Source organism: Macaca nemestrina, chromosome 18, assembly GCF_043159975.1.
Source record: "Macaca nemestrina isolate mMacNem1 chromosome 18, mMacNem.hap1, whole genome shotgun sequence".
NCBI lineage: Eukaryota > Metazoa > Chordata > Mammalia > Primates > Cercopithecidae > Macaca > Macaca nemestrina.
Window position 1 is genome coordinate 82,887,199 of NC_092142.1, and position 16,178 is coordinate 82,903,376.

At 58.0% G+C, this 16,178-nt stretch overlaps 1 protein-coding gene across 3 annotated transcripts in view; it reads left to right on the forward strand.

The window, feature by feature from the left end:
* LOC105496762 (N-terminal EF-hand calcium binding protein 2) overlaps nucleotides 1-16,178 on the forward strand; it is a 36,689-nt gene continuing 20,511 nt past the window's right edge. For 2 of the 3 annotated variants that reach the window (XM_071085021.1, XM_071085023.1), the window contains exons 1-5: nucleotides 390-605; nucleotides 3,895-3,919; nucleotides 12,236-12,344; nucleotides 14,617-14,642; nucleotides 14,807-14,904. In XM_071085021.1, the coding sequence (XP_070941122.1) occupies nucleotides 405-605; nucleotides 3,895-3,919; nucleotides 12,236-12,344; nucleotides 14,617-14,642; nucleotides 14,807-14,904 (459 nt within the window). In that variant the 5' untranslated portion in view covers nucleotides 390-404. Of the gene's footprint in view, nucleotides 606-3,894; nucleotides 3,920-12,235; nucleotides 12,345-14,616; nucleotides 14,643-14,806; nucleotides 14,905-16,178 lie in introns of all 3 variants that reach the window. The other variant, XM_011767345.3, reaches the window with a different exon arrangement.

Consider the following 16,178-nt stretch of genomic DNA (forward strand, 5'->3'; position numbering starts at 1 on the left):
CCTGCAGCGCGCCGCGAGTGGGAGGGGGGACTTTAGAAGCGGGGACAGCAGGAGACTTTTGGGGAGCAGACCCCAGGGGCGCCGCCCCGCCCCCAGGCCCCACCTACCCCGCGCCTCTGGGTAGCCCCATCTGTGGCTGCGCCCGCGCCCCTAGCCCCGGCGGGCAGTCCTCAGGCCCCGCGCCCGGCCGCCGGGGGTGGGGGCGGCGGGGAGCGGGCACGTGTCTCGGGGTCCGGCCGGCCCGCCCCCCGGCGCTGGCCAGTCCCCGCGGTGTCCGCGGCCGCGGGGGCAGCGGGAGAGAGGGCGGGGCAGCGCGGCCGGCGCGGGGAGGGGGTCGCGCGGGGGCGGGCCGCGGCCGGGCGGGGGTCGGCGGGCTTCCGGGCGGCGGCGGCGGGCGCGGCGCGATGTGCGAGCGGGCGGCGCGCCTGTGCAGGGCCGGCGCGCACAGGCTGCTCCGGGAGCCACCGCAGCAGGGCCGGGCGCTGGGCGGGCTGCTGCGCTGGGTGGGCGCCAGGATGGGCGAGCCCCGGGAGCCGCTGGCCCCCGCCGTCCCCGCGGACCCCGGCCCAGCCTCGCCGCGCGGGGGCACCGCCGTCATCCTGGACGTGAGTACGCGCCGGCCGGGACCCGGAGCCCCATCCGCCCCTCGGGCGGACCCCGACGCCGCGACTCGCGAGGCCCCCCCTACCCGGGCAGGAGACCCCCAGCCCCTTTGCGTGCCAGAGCGGGAGCCCCCAGCCCCGCCACGTCCAGGCCGGTCTCCAACCCAGTTGTCTCCCTGGGCCGGGAGACCCCCTCCGCCCCTCCGCCCGCACTTCTCCGAGTCCCTGCCTGCCCACCGTGAGGACCCGTGAGCCCCCGGACCCGGCCACTGTCCCCCTAGTTTTGTCCAAGCCAACCCCCCACCCTTTACCCCGCGGGACCGGAGTCCCTCGCCGCCTCCAGCCCCCTCCTCCTCCCTCGCCGCCTCCAGCCCCCTCCTCCTCTCCATCCCGGCTCCTGTCCGGAGCGATACTTTTCAGAGGCCCCCAACAACCCCTACCTCTAGCCCACCTCTCTTCACTCTAGACCCTGAGCCCCTGCTCATCTCACGCCCAAAGACCCTTCGCCCCAGCTACTGCCACTTTAAAAGTGAAGCTCCCTCCCCACCTTCTGTCTTCTCGTCTCCTTTCCGTAGAGCCAGAGCCATCGCCCATCAGCCCTGAGCCAGTACCTCTCTGGTCTTCCCCACCCCGCCCCCTTCCATTCCAAGCCCTCTCCTGTCTTCTGTTCCCTTCCCCACACCCCTCTACCCTAGCGAGAGCTGGGTCCTCTTCATGGACCAGACTCACCCCTCACCACCCCTCCTAACTCCCCTGGGACGCAAACCACCCACCTCTGGGAAGCCCACCCCACCCTCCCGCCCACCCCACCCGGGAGGGAGCGGCTTGGAGGAGGAGGACTTCTCTCGGCAGAGAGCACTAGGAGGAGGTGGAGGGGGCTTCTGGGGGTGTGGACTGCGTGTTTCAGCGAGGGTCCTTCTGGGATGGCGCTGGGGGCTGCCTCTGCCTGTGTGGTGGATTTCTGGGAGAGTGGTGGGTGTGTGTGAATGTGTGTACACGCGTGTACAGCAGATCCCTGTGAGTCGGGGGGGGCTCCTTCCCTTCCTCTCTCCTCTTTCCTGCTCCTGGAACCCTTGGCAGGGTCTGGACTCGGGGCGGGGGGGTGCTGGACACAGCAGGGGAAGCTCTAGAGTGCCACACTCACAGGCACACACACACACTCGCACACAGCCAGAGAAACACCTGTGCAGCCACACACACACCCCCCACCCCGTCTCAGGAGGACCCCCACAGAGCTCCCATTGAAAGTCCTAGGCAGAGCCCTGCAGGCCCAGGCTGCCCTGCACGGAAGCCCTGCCCAGTGAGGGTGGGGGCTCTGAGCCTCCATCTCCTCACCAGCCAAATGGAGTGATGAGCAGGGGCGGGGCGAGGGGTGCTCCTGCAGACTCCTGGAGCTGGCTGACATTACCAGGTGTCAGCCCTGCCATGTCACTCATGTGTTCAGCATTCCTGCCCAGAGTCGGCACCTGCCTGGTGCCTGGCCTCAAGGGGGATCTGGGACACCCAGATAGGGCCCCAGCTTTGAGGAACCTTGCCCAGTCAGGAACAGGGCTGCAGGGTGCCCAGGCTGGATCTTTGAGGAGGGCCTGGGGGTCTGAGGTTCAGCCAGGAGGAGGGGTGATGTTTGAGAGGCCCTCCCGTGCTTCAGTCTCACCGCCCAGGTGCCTGGAAATGACCGAGGGTGCCCCTGTCTCGTTGCTTGGAGGGATGGGGGTGGAGGGCATCTGTCCTTTACCCTAAGGCGAGGACAGAGGATGGAAGGGTCAGAGTGAGTATTACCTCCTCCTCCATGGCTGACCTGGCCTCAGCAGGCCTCCCTGGTGTAGGGAAATGTGCACATGTTGCTGCCCCTCCCTGGGTCTCCGCACCCTCCTTGCTACAACAAGCCAGTGAGATTGGGGTGGGGACCACCCCAGACCCTGGGATCCTTCTCAGGCTTTAAAGTGCTGGTGGGCCAGGCACCGTGGCTCGTGCCTGTAATCCCAGCACTTTGGGAGGCCGAGGCGGGTGAGTCACCTGAGGTGAGGGGTTCGAGACAGCCTGACCAACAAAGTGAAACCCCGTCTCCACTAAAAAATACAAAAATTAGCCAGGCATTGTGGCAGGTGCCTGTAGTACCAGCTACTCGAGAGGCTGAGACAGGAGAATTGCTTGAACCTGGGAGGCAGAGGTTGCAGTGAGCCAAGATCGCATCACTGCACTCCAGCCTGGGCAGCAGAGCGAGACCCCATCTCCAAAAATAACAAATAAAAAGTGCTAGTGAATCAGTCCCCTTAGGATCTGGTTACGGTGAAAGGTCTGACTCCACTACAGTGCAGAGTAGGTGGGACGTCCTGCATTGCAAACAAGCGCCTGCAGGACCCCCGAAGAGCTCCTGTGAATAGCAAGGTCTTAGCACACAGGTGTCAACATTGTGCCTGGGAAGCTTTAAATATGCTGAAATCAGAGCGGGCCTCACAACAGCTGATTCAGTCACCCTGGGGTGTGGCCTGGGCTGAGGAGGTTTTGAAAGCTCTCCAGGTGATGGTGTTGGAATGGGCGGAAAGCTGCCTTCGAGCCTCAGCCTGGCAAGCGGCACTGCCAGCCAGACCTTGAGGGAAGGGGAGCAGCTCTAGCCCAGGGATTTGGATGTCACTGGAAAGGCAGGAAGAGGAGGCACCTGGTCTGTAGGTTCAGGCCAGCCTTGGAGCTGCCCTTCACCCATCCCTGCCTAATGCAGCCAGAACCTCGTCTGTGGCTGCTTTTCCGAGCTCTTGGCGTCCTGTTTCTCCTCCTGCACCCCAAAATTAACACAGTCCTGCCTGTGGCTGGCATTGTCACCAGGCCTTGCAAACACCTCCGTCGGACTTATCCCAACCTCCCTGGAAACACCAGGGGTTCTGGAAGGACTGCAGTGGTAAAGGTTGCGGCGCTCCCTGGGACACTGATTCGGAGTGTGGTTGTATGCAGCTGAGCGTTTGGCGGTGGTTGAAGCCGTGTGGACTGATGACTGTGGATGTACACCTGCAGGGATGGCCGTAGGCCTGCGTGTGTCTGTCAGCATGGCTGGGGGCAGGCTGGTGGTACCGGCAGCCGCTTCCGCATGGGCAAGGCGAAGGCCTCTGCCTGCAACATCCCTCTCCCGTTGGCCCTGGATCCCAGCCCAGGGATGGGGAGAGGGAAGAGGGGCTCAGCTTCCCAAGACCCTAAGCTGCTCCTAGGAGAAGAGAAGGATCCCAGTATCCGGTCAGAGGCCGCCGGAAGGGCTTGCCTCTCCCTGGCCCAGGGCTGACTCGGCCTCTCTTTTCTGCAGATTTTCCGCCGTGCGGACAAAAATGGTGAGTTTCCCTTCCAGGCAGTCTGCCGCCCCGCTCCTTCTGTCCTTGTGCTTCATGGGGAAAGGATCAGGGATAGGAGACATGTGCAACCTTGAGCCTAAAGGCTTGGAGCGCAGGGGTCTGAAGTTAGAAGGCCAAATCCTGCTGCTGCTCTGTGCCTCAGTCTCCCCATCTGTAAAATGGGAATCCTAGTAGGGCCTACTTAGCAGGGACACCTCCACTCGAGGGCTCAATGAGTCATGTCTGTGATGCCAAGAACAATGGCTGGCTGTGGTAAGTGCTGGGTGTACTTTAGGCCTTTTCCTAGCTGGGTTGGACCAGAGGAGCCCAGGCCAGGGCTCAGAAACCCTCCTTTAAAGGAAGCCCCCAACTTCACGCTAGGCCCTTTACAAACCTTGGTGCACTTCTTTGTAGCAACCTGAGCAGTCAGTGCTCTTGCCTCTGTTGACACCATAGCGACCTAGAGAGGTTAAGCAATTTGCCCCAGGGTTGCCCAGCTGCATGAAAGAAGTGGAGGCTCTCCTGCAGACCCGGGCCCTTTTCCCCTTATCAGCCTCTTCAAAACGGTGAGCAGCATCTTGTGGCCACGGAATTCATAGCACTCCACTTCTCCCGACTCCTTGGAAGGGCTCCACTTGGAGAAGGAGCCCAGGCCTTGAGAATAAGCACGGTTAGGAAGGCCCAGCTGAGCCTCAGCTAACACAAAGCACCACACCTTCTTAAAAATACAGGTGCAACGCAACTCACCGTGGACTTTCACCAAGACACATTCCCTCTGTGGGCCTTGGTTTTCCCGCGGGTAAAGTGGGGCAGTAACACTTGCCCTGCCTCTTTCCCTGGGTTTTGGGGAAAAGCCAGAAAGGGGGTGTAGGTGACAAATGTGTTTAAAGAGAATTGAGTGCTCCTGGTGTGTTCATTCATTGAGAAAATCCACATCAAGTACCAAGCCTGTGCCAGGGGAAGAGCAGGCAACAGAGACCCTGTGACCTGCCCCGGGGCCCTTGGTCCTCAACACCTCTGGCTCCGGTTCCTCTCCTGCACAAGCTGGAGTTGAGGATGGCAGCTCTGGCCTGGGTCTCCAGCACCCGCCTCATCCCTGGGAGTTCCTGTTGACGGCTCCCACCCAGGGCGGTTGCAGGGTTGAGTTGGAGGCCTTGGGTGGGGGTGGAAGGGCAGTGCACAGGCCTGGGCTGGAATCAGTTCCGATAAGTCTCCCATCCTGGCCTCCTGCATCCCTGGGGGTGATGGTGACCACTCCCAGGCTTCTGGGGAAGAAGGACCATCAGCAGTGATTCCCCATGGAGGAGAGGAGGAAATAAGAGGGACGTAGGGAGATGAAGTGGCTCTGGAAAAACAGCCGTAGCACCATGGCCTGAAAAGCCTTGGAGATGAGCCAGGGGAAACGGGAGGCTGTCCCTGAGATGGGGTCACTGGAACCCTCAGCGTCATTGCCTGTGTGCTGGTCTGGCTCCTCCAGCAGGTTGAGAGGCAGGAATTTGGGTTTGTACCTTGTCCTGGGCCCAATACCCAGCACACAGTAGGTCCTCAGTAAATGTCTGTAGACTTGGTGGACGTGTTTGTTGGTGAGAGCGTAGCTGTGCGTATCTCGGTGACTCAGCAGCGTGCAGCTGTTGGCAATGCGTGTGTCCAGTGTGGGCCTCTAGCCACGGCTGTATATCCTGAGTGTGTGTGCAGTTTGTGTGTGTGTGTAGTTTGTGTGCAGAGCATGTGTGGGCCTCTAGCCACAGCTGTAAATCCCCAGTGTGTGTGTGTGTGTGTGTGTGTGTAGTTTGTGTGCAGAGCATGTGTGGGCCTCTAGTCACAGCTGTACATCCCCAGTTTGTGTGTGTGTGTGTGTGTGTAGTTTGTGTGCAGAGCAGGTGTGGGCCTCTAGCCACGGCTGTATATCCCTAGTGTGTGTGCAGTTTGTGTGTGTGTGTGTAGTTTGTGTGCAGAGCATGTGTGGGCCTCTAGCCACGGCTGTATATCCCTAGTGTGTGTGCAGTTTGTGTGTGTGTCTGTGTGTGTGTGAGTTTGTGTGCAGAGCATGTGTGGGCCTCTAGCCACGGCTGTACATCCCGAGTATGTGAGCAGTTTTTGCGTGTGTGTGTAGTTTGTATGCAGAGCAGGTGTGGGCCTCTACTATGGCTGTACATCCCGAGTGTGCAGTTTGCGTGTGTGTGTCTTCCTGTGTGCGGATCTGCAGGAGCCATTGCAGTGTATACACATGGGCGGGTGGTGCCTGGCCCCCTCGAGCACAGATGGGGTTCTGTCCTTGCTGCAGGCTCCCCCCGTCAGAGGTCATGTGTCCCCCTGAGCACAGCTGTGGGACCCTGAGTTTCATTACTGCAGGCCCCCAAAGGCCAAGCCTGTTCCTTCTTAGGGCTTACATCTTCCCAGCCACGATGTGACCATTGGGGGCTGTCACCAGGGTGAATGTGGGTGTCAGATGCGGGTTCCAGCAAGAGCTTCCCAGGTCCCGGAGCCTGACTGCCTAGGCTCAAGTCCTGGCTCAGCCGCGGCAAGTCACCAAACTCCCCAGCCTCAGTTTCCTCATCTGTAAATGGGAACGATGATGACAGCACCCACCTCGGAGGGCTGGCTGAGGGTAGAGCTGCTCTCCTGTCTGGGCTGACTGAAGATGTCAGTTAACTCCCAGCTGCTCTGCCTCAAATGCCTTGGAAATGGGAGTCCGCGGGAGTGGCTTGTCCGGAGGGGTTTGATTCCTCTGTGCTCAGCAGGGAGTTTGGTCTGGTGGAGGCTACCAGCAGTCACCGAACATCTATTATGCACCAGGACTTGAATGCGCTTTTTCCTTTAATCTTCATGGTGATCCTACTGAGACAAGAAGTATCAACCCCCACCCTCCTTCAAGATGACAAAAACAAGGCTCGGAGACAGCACGTGATAGTCTTCACATGGTCGGGGGGCAGCGGTGCAGGCAGGTTCTGATTCAACGCAGCAGCTTAAAGCATGTAGGAGTGGGGATGGGACTTGGTGTGGGTATAGATAGGGGAGTGGTGTGTGGGAATAGGATGGCTGGGGAAAGAAGAATGAATGTAGGGGTGCGAATAGGTGTCAAGGAGGTGTGGGTGCAGGGATGAGACCAGGCATGCAGGGAAGTTTGGGTCCAGGGATGAGAGCAAGTGTGCAGGGAGGTGTGGGTGCAGGGATGAGAACAGGCATGCAGGGGGCTGTGGATGCAGGGATGGGAAGAGGTGTGGGAGGTGTGGGTGAAGGGATGGGAACAGGTGTGCAGGGGGCTGTGGGTGCAGGGATGGGAACAGGTGTGCAGGGGGGTGTGGATACAGGGATGGGAACAGGTGTGCGGGAGGTGTGGGTGCAGGGATGGGAACAGGTGTGCAGGGGGGTGTGGGTGCAGGGATGGGAACAGGTGTGCAGGGAGGTGTGGATACAGGGATGGGAACAGGTGTGCAGGGGCTGTGGGTGCAGGGATGGGAACAGGTGTGCAGGGGGGTGTGGGTGAAGGGATGGGAACAGGTGTGCAGGGGCTGTGGGTGCAGGGATGGGAACAGGCGTGCGGGAGGTGTGGGTGCAGGGATGGGAACAGGTGTGCAGGGAGGTGTGGGTGCAGGGATGGGAACAGGTGTGCAGGGGCTGTGGGTGCAGGGATGGGAACAGGTGTGCAGGGAGGTGTGGATACAGGGATGGGAACAGGTGTGCAGGGGGGTGTGGGTGCAGGGATGGGAACAGGTGTGCAGGGGGGTGTGGGTGAAGGGATGGGAACAGGTGTGCAGGGGCTGTGGGTGCAGGGATGGGAACAGGTGTGCAGGGAGGTGTGGGTGCAGGGATGGGAACAGGTGTGCAGGGAGGTGTGGGTGCAGGGATGGGAACAGGTGTGCAGGGAGGTGTGGGTGCAGGGATGGGAACAGGTGTGCAGGGAGGTGTGGATGCAGGGATGGGAACAGGTGTGCAGGGGCTGTGGGTGAAGGGATGGGAACAGGTGTGCAGGGAGGTGTGGATACAGGGATGGGAACAGGTGTGCAGGGGGGTGTGGGTGAAGGGATGGGAACAGGTGTGCGGGGGGGTGTGGGTGAAGGGATGGGAACAGGTGTGTGGGGGGGTGTGGGTGCAGGGATGGGAACAGGCGTGCGGGAGGTGTGGGTGCAGGGATGGGAACAGGCGTGCGGGAGGTGTGGGTGCAGGGATGGGAACAGGCGTGCGGGAGGTGTGGGTGAAGGGATGGGAACAGGCATGCAGGGAGGTGTGGGTGCAGGGATGGGAACAGGCGTGCGGGGGGGTGGGTGCAGGGATGGGAACAGGTGTGGGAGGTGTGGATACAGGGATGGGAACAGGTGTGCAGGGGGCTGTGGGTGAAGGGATGGGAACAGGTATGCAGGGGGGTGTGGGTGCAGGGATGGGAACAGGTGTGCAGGGGCTGTGGGTGAAGGGATGGGAACAGGTGTGCAGGGAGGTGTGGGTGCAGGGATGGGAACAGGTGTGCAGGGAGGTGTGGGTGCAGGGATGGGAACAGGTGTGCAGGGAGGTGTGGATGCAGGGATGGGAACAGGTGTGCAGGGAGGTGTGGGTGCAGGGATGGGAACAGGTGTGCAGGGAGGTGTGGGTGCAGGGATGGGAACAGGTGTGCAGGGAGGTGTGGGTGCAGGAGTGAGGACAGGTGTGCAGGGGGGTGTGGGTGCAGGAGTGAGGACAGGTGTGCAGGGCGCATGCGTGCAGGGATGGGAACAGGCGTGCGGGAGGTGTGGGTGCAGGGATGGGAACAGGCGTGCGGGAGGTGTGGGTGCAGGGATGGGAACAGGTGTGCGGGAGGTGTGGGTGCAGGGATGGGAACAGGTATGCGGGAGGTGTGGGTGCAGGGATGGGAACAGGTGTGCAGGGGGCTGTGGGTGAAGGGATGGGAACAGGTGTGCGGGGGGGTGTGGGTGAAGGGATGGGAACAGGTGTGTAGGGGGGTGTGGGTGCAGGGATGGGAACAGCTGTGCAGGGAGGTGTGGGTGCAGGGATGGGAATAGGTGTGCAGGGAGGTGTGGGTGCAGGGATGGGAACAGGTGTGGGAGGTGTGGGTGCAGGGATGGGAACAGGTGTGGGAGGTGTGGGTGCAGGGATGGGAATAGGTGTGCAGGGAGGTGTGGGTGAAGGGATGGGAACAGGTGTGGGAGGTGTGGGTGCAGGGATGGGAACAGATGTGGGAGGTGTGGGTGCAGGGATGGGAATAGGTGTGCAGGGAGGTGTGGGTGCAGGGATGGGAACAGGTGTGGGAGGTGTGGGTGCAGGGATGGGAACAGGCGTGCGGGGAGTGGGTGCAGGGATGAGAACAGGTGTGCAGGGAGGTGTGGGTGCAGGGATGGGAACAGGTGTGCAGGGGGTGCAGGTGTGGAGGCAGATAGGCACACAAGCACACACCGGACTACTCAACACTGATGCTAGCCCTGCCTCAGGTGTCCACAAGAAGGATGGAAGGGATGCCTCAGAGGAGTGGGGGATGGGGGTGCAAACTCAAAGGAGCCCCTAGGCTGCTCTTAGGCCTTAGAGATTACAGGAGCAAAGGCTCAGGGCTGGCCTATCAAGGTGGCTCCTGTGACAGAGACTTGTTTGGCTGAGATGGACACCAGATGCCTAGTCCCTATGGGAAGGTTAGCATGAGGGGCTTGACTGGCATCCTGGGACATAAACCCAGAGGGTGGCAGAGGGCTGAGTGCCAGACAGCATTCCCTCCAGGGACATGGCCACTGACAGGCTCTTGGCATTTGAAAGGTCATGGAGATGCTGAGTTCGTGCTAATTAGCAGAGACACCTGCAAAAGGCCCGCTTGGGGTCTCTGGCAGAAGTGTCGGCGCTGACCCGCTTGGCCTGTCTAATTGGACTGGGGGCCTGCGTAGGCCATGTTTTTTCCTCATTAGCGGATTCATTAGGCCGGTGGTCAGGCGTTCAGGGAAGGCGGAAAGCTTTGTGATGGGGCACCTTGCTGGCCTCTGTCTGCCTGCTCTCCCTGTGCAGAGGGGGACCAAGGTACCTCGACAGGCACATGGGGAGATGAGGCAGCCAGAGGGAGACTGGGGTTGGGGCTCACTATGACCTTCCTGTTATGCCCATGGTGACTACCCCTCACCCAAAGTGGGGGTGCCTAAGCCAGCACCCACCCCCTGCTGGGTAGGTGGCGATCTCGCCACAAGATCCTACCCCTGGATTAGGTTGAGAGCCTGGACTTGGGAGCCAGATGGCCTGGGTTCAAGCTTCAGCTGTAGGACCTAGGCAAGTACCCTAATGGCTCCGTGCCTCCATTTACCTCTCTCTAAAACGGAAGTGATAGTACTACCTGTGTCTTGTTATGAAGACTAAAGGAGTGAGCATGTGGAAAGAACTCCACGTGTGGCTTGACTCCATGCTGTGATTCCTGGGTTTTAGCTTCAGTCTTGCCGAAGACACTTGGAAGGCGTTCTCTGTCACAGAACACAGAAAGCCACAACTTCGGTTTCACTTATCTCATGGCTGCCTGTGGACTTTTTGTTGTTAGGTTTTGGGTCTTTGGTTTGTGCATGTGTGATTGCACTGGGGTTTTGTTGGCGTTTCCTTTGAAAGTCAAATTCTTCCCACTGTAATTTTGAAATCTGTGCTGCGATGTTGGGGCATCTTGGGATGTTGGCCCTAGCCCCCCGCGCACACATGTTCATGTTCTTTACCAGCCTCTGATACTTTATGCCCTATGGGGTTAAAGAGAAAAGTGGTGGCATGAAACCATGGTAAGATCTGAAGGCCCCCCTCTCCTGAGCTTATGCTCTCATCCTGTGTTGAGCTCCAGCAGAGCTGCTGGGAGCACAGACAGAAGTACTAGAGCCTTTAAAGTTTAAGAATGACTCATTCTGAACCCAAGTAGGTCTGCCACGTCAGATTAGGCAGGTTGTGCGCTGCACAAGGGCACGCACCTGAGGAAGTGGAGGGTTTCAAATCCAGGCTACAATCCACTTTCAACACGTGCGCCGACACTGGTCTCATCCTCTCAGCAGAGAAAGGAGTGTCTTTTTCTAATCCACAGGAAGGTGCCATGTGGACTCGCAGGGCCCTTGTCCTAAGCACCTAGCTTTGAATGCAGATCCTCTGGAAGTAATGCGAGGGGTGTATGTAGAGAGGCTGGGGGCCAGGAACCGTCGTGGGCTCCCTATTCTCCCTGACCTCCATGCCCCTCACATAGTTTCTGTTAAGGAGGAACAGATCCTTGAGGAGGGGGTGGCTGCAGGGCAGGTGGGGGATGAGCTTGCTGGCATTTGCTCAGCAGGTCTGTCCAGGTGGAAGGAGCTGAGGGTGGAAGCTTGGGGACCGCCTTCCAGAGTCCCTGATGTTCTGCTCAAGCCACCTCCCCTGGTGGCCCAATCTGATCCAAACCCACAAGACCTTCCTGGTGGGGCCAAAAGTGTCCCCAGAGCAACTGCGAGTAAGGGGAGAAGGTGACACGATGGGCAGGACAGGTGGCATGCATCAGCTGTGGACACCCCTCTGTGGAACTCCACCTCAGAAGCACAGCCTCTGGCCAGAGCATTGGCACCTCCAGACCTGGCACCTCCTTCCCGTATGGCTTGACATCTAGATGGCTGCATCTGTGGCCTGGGAGAGGAGGTAACAGTGAGAACCTCATGCCAGCCATTGGCAGGCATCTCATGCTGCCTCAGAGAAGGACCTGAAGTTTGCCACATAGATGGGGCAGAGAAGAAAGGGTTGTTCTGTACTCTAAGAACAGTGCTGAGAGAGTCAGGGCTTAGGGGCTGGGTTGGGGATGGGGATGTGGGGAGACCACTTGGCGTTTGGAAGCTACGGAGTGGTGGCTCATCCAGCTGCTGGGCTTTGGATCCACTTCATACCAATGGTGTGACATGGGGCAAGTTGCTCACATTGGGTTATCTTATATAGCACCTGCCTCCAGGTGGCCATGTAAATTAATGAGAGAAAATTCCCTGGCAGGGGCAGGTACTCTGTATTTGTTGAATGCATAGAAACTGTTGAGTGCATGGTGAGCCCAAGAAAGCTAGCTATTGCATTATTGTTGGTTTGAGGATTATGTGTAAACAGGCATTGGTCTGGGAATTCGCTGGATGAGGCAGTGATTCTCTGTGTACTGGAGTTTACTGGTTAGTGTGGGAATTAGCTGGGTGGGTAGGGATTATCTAAAATGGAATTTGTCTTTTAGTTTGGGAGTTAGCTGGAAGGGCAGGGATTATCTGAGCAGTCAGGGCCATATTCCTCTGTCAGTCAGGGTATTGCCCGGATTTGGGGGCCATGCATGCACTGGCCCCACCAGCCTTATCTCTGCAGACACCAGCTCTTTTCCCTGCTTCCTTGCAGATGATGGGAAGCTGTCCTTGGAGGAATTCCAGCTCTTCTTTGCAGATGGTGTCCTCAGTGAGAAAGAACTCGAGGATCTCTTTCACACTATTGATTCTGACAACACCAAGTGAGCCTCAGTCCTGGTTGGCAGAGCGGGGGCATGTGTGGGCCATGGTGGAGGCGTCTTTTCATCTAGTCTCCATTCCTAGTCCCCTGTAAGAGGCAGGAGAACTGAAAATCCCCAAATTTGCTAATCCAGGAGTCAGCTCTTCACCGGCTGGGGTGATTGGGGCATGTGCAGATTCATATTGCATTGGCTACTATTGCAAGTGTGTCTCTTTTGAGTGCACATGGCCAACTAAGGAGAGACTCCCGGTTTTGCACAGTGGACATGGGATTATGAAAATGGGAAGTTGGCAATGACTTCATCTTTCTGCCATCTTCAGCCAGCAGCTGGTTCTGACCTTAGCCCCAGTGCCTGTGCATCCTCCTAGTTCCAGCATTAACTGTGAAGTTGAACCTCGCCCTAACACTGACTCCTGTGTTAAACCAAACACGAATCCTGACTCAACACTACATCTACCATTATACCGTATTAAACCTGTTCTCCAACTCAGTCGTAACCCTAACCTGCATCTCAGAATCAGTCAAAAACTCTGGCTCCACCCCATCTCTAAATCGAGTGGGAAATGCAGATTCTACTCAGACTTACCCTTGATCCTTCCCAACCTCACCTCCAATTTTGCCCTTTTCTTGGGGTTCCACAGACAGGATGAGGTCTGAGCCCTCTCCTCAACCCCACCTTCAGGAGGGATCAGAGCCCCACCTGGTCTCATTTCTCAGGCCTACTTGCGTGATGAGGACCCAAGTGTCTGGAGGGCTGCTTAGGGCACATTTGGTAAGTTGAGGTTCTCTGAGACTGGCTAGAGATGGTCTGGACAAGGAGCTACCACAAAACCAGTGTGCAAGGGGCAGAGTACAATGGTGGCTTGGACCAGAGGCTGGGGCTGAGAGTGTCCTGGGGGGCACTGGCTGGGCACCAGGATGTGGTAAGTGGAGCATACACCATCCTCTGGGAAAGGCCACTTTAAAGAAATGGCTTCAGGCTGCAGACTGCAGAATGGAGAACTCTTTGGAGCCAGATGGAGATTTCTGAGCTGTTACTGCAGCTTCCTGGGGTGCTTTGAAGGGGCCAGGCAGGTGCCCATTGATTTAGACCTTCTCTTTCAGGGCCTTTTGTGTTAGGGCCAGCAGGGTACAGGAGGGGGCGGAGGTGGAGGGAGGAGGAGGCACTGGTTTGAGAGTCGAATCGTGAGAGTGTGTGGGTGGATGGGGGTGCAGGGAGGACTCGTGGTTATGGAAGGTCAAAGCTCTGAAAGACTTTGAGGATTAATCTCCTCAACATTCCCTAAGGTGTGAGCCACAAACATTAGCTCCTGGGGATGCTAAATAGACTTTGTGCCCAAAACAGTGTATTAACAAAAAGATTTGTGAAACACGAATTAAAGCAGAATGACAGGGTCGCTTTCTGCAGGACTTGCCAGAACTCTGAGTATGAGATGGAGGTTGGAGGCACCTCCTGACAGAACATGCAAAGCCTCCGAGTGCAGACTCACGGGGCCACAGAAGCCTTCTGTCCAGATGCGCCTTGCTGAGCCTGGGCTCCACTGAGCACGAGGAGGGACCTGGTCCCAGAAAGGGCCACCACTGTACTGGGTCCCTTGCACATTGACTTGGCAGTTGCTCCTTATCTAGACCATCTCTAGCCAGTCCCAGAGGGCCCCAGCTTATCAAATCTGCTCCTAAGCTGCAGAACCACCATGGTTTCCAGCACTGCAGCCCTGATCTTGGGGCTGGTGTATCCTCCTTCACTGCCATGGGATAGGCTCATGCTCAGCCCGCTCCCCCAGGAAAGGACAGGACCCTTCTCCAGGCTGCAGGAATGGGGATGTGGGACCCAGGGGCTGGGACCAGAACAAGAAGGGCTCTGCCACACCCCCAAGGACTCCAGGACCCAGCAGGCAGGGTCGCCGGGGGGTGGGTCAGTGGGTCAGGTGAGAGCTTTGTTGACAGCCCGTCACAGTAACGGGTCCCCACTCTCTGTCCCTTTACCCTGTTCCCGGCCCCTGGCTTGGCCCTACCCTTGGTGTCATTTATTCATGATGGGGTCAGCAGACTCAGAGAAAACAGAAGGGTGGGTGGTGTCAGGGGTCAGACAGACGTGGGCCTTCAGGGGTGGGGGTGTCACCTACCTGCTGCACCCTCATCTGTAAGGCGGGGCTTGTGGGGCCAGCACACAGGCTGCAAGGAGCAGGCGGGATGTGTGTTTTCGCAGGCTGTGCAGGGTCAGGCCTGCTAACCCCCTTTCTGTCTCTGTCTGTCTCTGTCTGTCTCTGCAGCCACGTAGACACCAAGGAGCTGTGTGGTAGGTGCTGGCTATTCTGGGACCAAGATGGGGGTGCCAGGATGGGGCTGGAGGAGAAGGTCCTGAGGCAGGGGAGGCTGGGGTTAGCGCAGGTGGGAGGGGCAGGAGTGCTGAGTGGGAGGGGCAGGACCTGTGATCACTGACCTTTGCCTTTCCTTCCCCAGATTACTTTGTGGACCACATGGGTGACTATGAGGATGTCCTGGCCTCCCTGGAGACCTTGAATCACTCTGTCCTGAAGGCCATGGGCTATACCAAGAAGGTCAGTGGGTGTAGGTGGCCCCGGGGGTCCAGGGCTCCAGTGCTGCTTCAGTTCCACCCTTGCCTAAGGATGCCTGGATTTTTGAAGACAGGTGCCAGGGAGGCCTATCTCAGGGGTGGGCTTGGCCTGGGCCTCTTCCTAGCAGCTGAGATAAACTGGGAAGAGAATGGAATGGCATGGTGAATGGCTCTGGTTGGGAGCAGGAGGCATTTTCCCAGAGTCAGACCTGATCCTGGGCTGGGGTCTTAGAAAAGGTGGCTGCAATCACCCTATGCCCTTAAGGGGTCCCCAGACAGGTGTCGTACCCTCTAGGTCGGGCTTACAAGACTGGGGATGGGGGTGGGGTGGGGGTAGTTCATGCATCTGAACCCGGCCCCATATCAGGTTCTCGATGCTCAGTACCTGGTTTAATCCTCACAGCAACCCTATGAGTGGTTACTATCATCTCCCCATCTCACAGCTATGGAAACAGAGGCTCACAAAGGCGAACTCAACAGAGTCACAGCCAGACAGCCATAGCTGCTGGCTGGGATGAGAGGGGAAACTGAGTCAGGGGCCTGACAGGAGGCATGGGAGTGCAGCATGACATTCCAGGCACACCCAGGAGGCAACTAGAGAGTCAGTCAACCAGGAGCAGAGGGCAGCCATTGGGCACACCAGTCCAGGCCCACGGTGAGGGAACCGGGAGCATGCAAGGATGAGGGACACACAGGTGCTCAAGGCAGCAGCCACCATCACCCTGAGTTTTGGGAGCCCAGAAAAGCCCAGCCCTGTCTGCCAGTTGAGGCCGGGGAACTTAGCTGATAAAACCAGCCAGACCTGGCTGAAGGATCTCAGCTGGTCATTTCCCTTTCTGAGCCTCAGTTTCTCCATCTGTGAAATGGAGACATCCATCTTATGAATTATGAAATCCTTCAGAGATTGAGCAAAGTAAGGCTTCTGAGCTATTGAGCATACAGGATAGAGCACAGAGCAAAGGCACCTGCTGGTTTGTATCAATAGGTTCCTACTGTATGCTCAGCCAGACGTTAAAACCCATTCTTTGTGATTTTCCCATGCTTCTCAGTTACTTCCTGCCATGTATTAGAGAGTCTCTGTTTTGCCATATATCTAAAAATAGCTGGGCTTCATTCGGAACCTCCACGATTCCACATTTCCATTTCTGTCCCAGTATCATGCTGTTTTGAGTCTTGCCATTTTAGAGTATATTTTAATACCATGTAAGACCTGCTCCCTCCAATTATTAATCTTTGTAGAATATCGTTTGATATCCC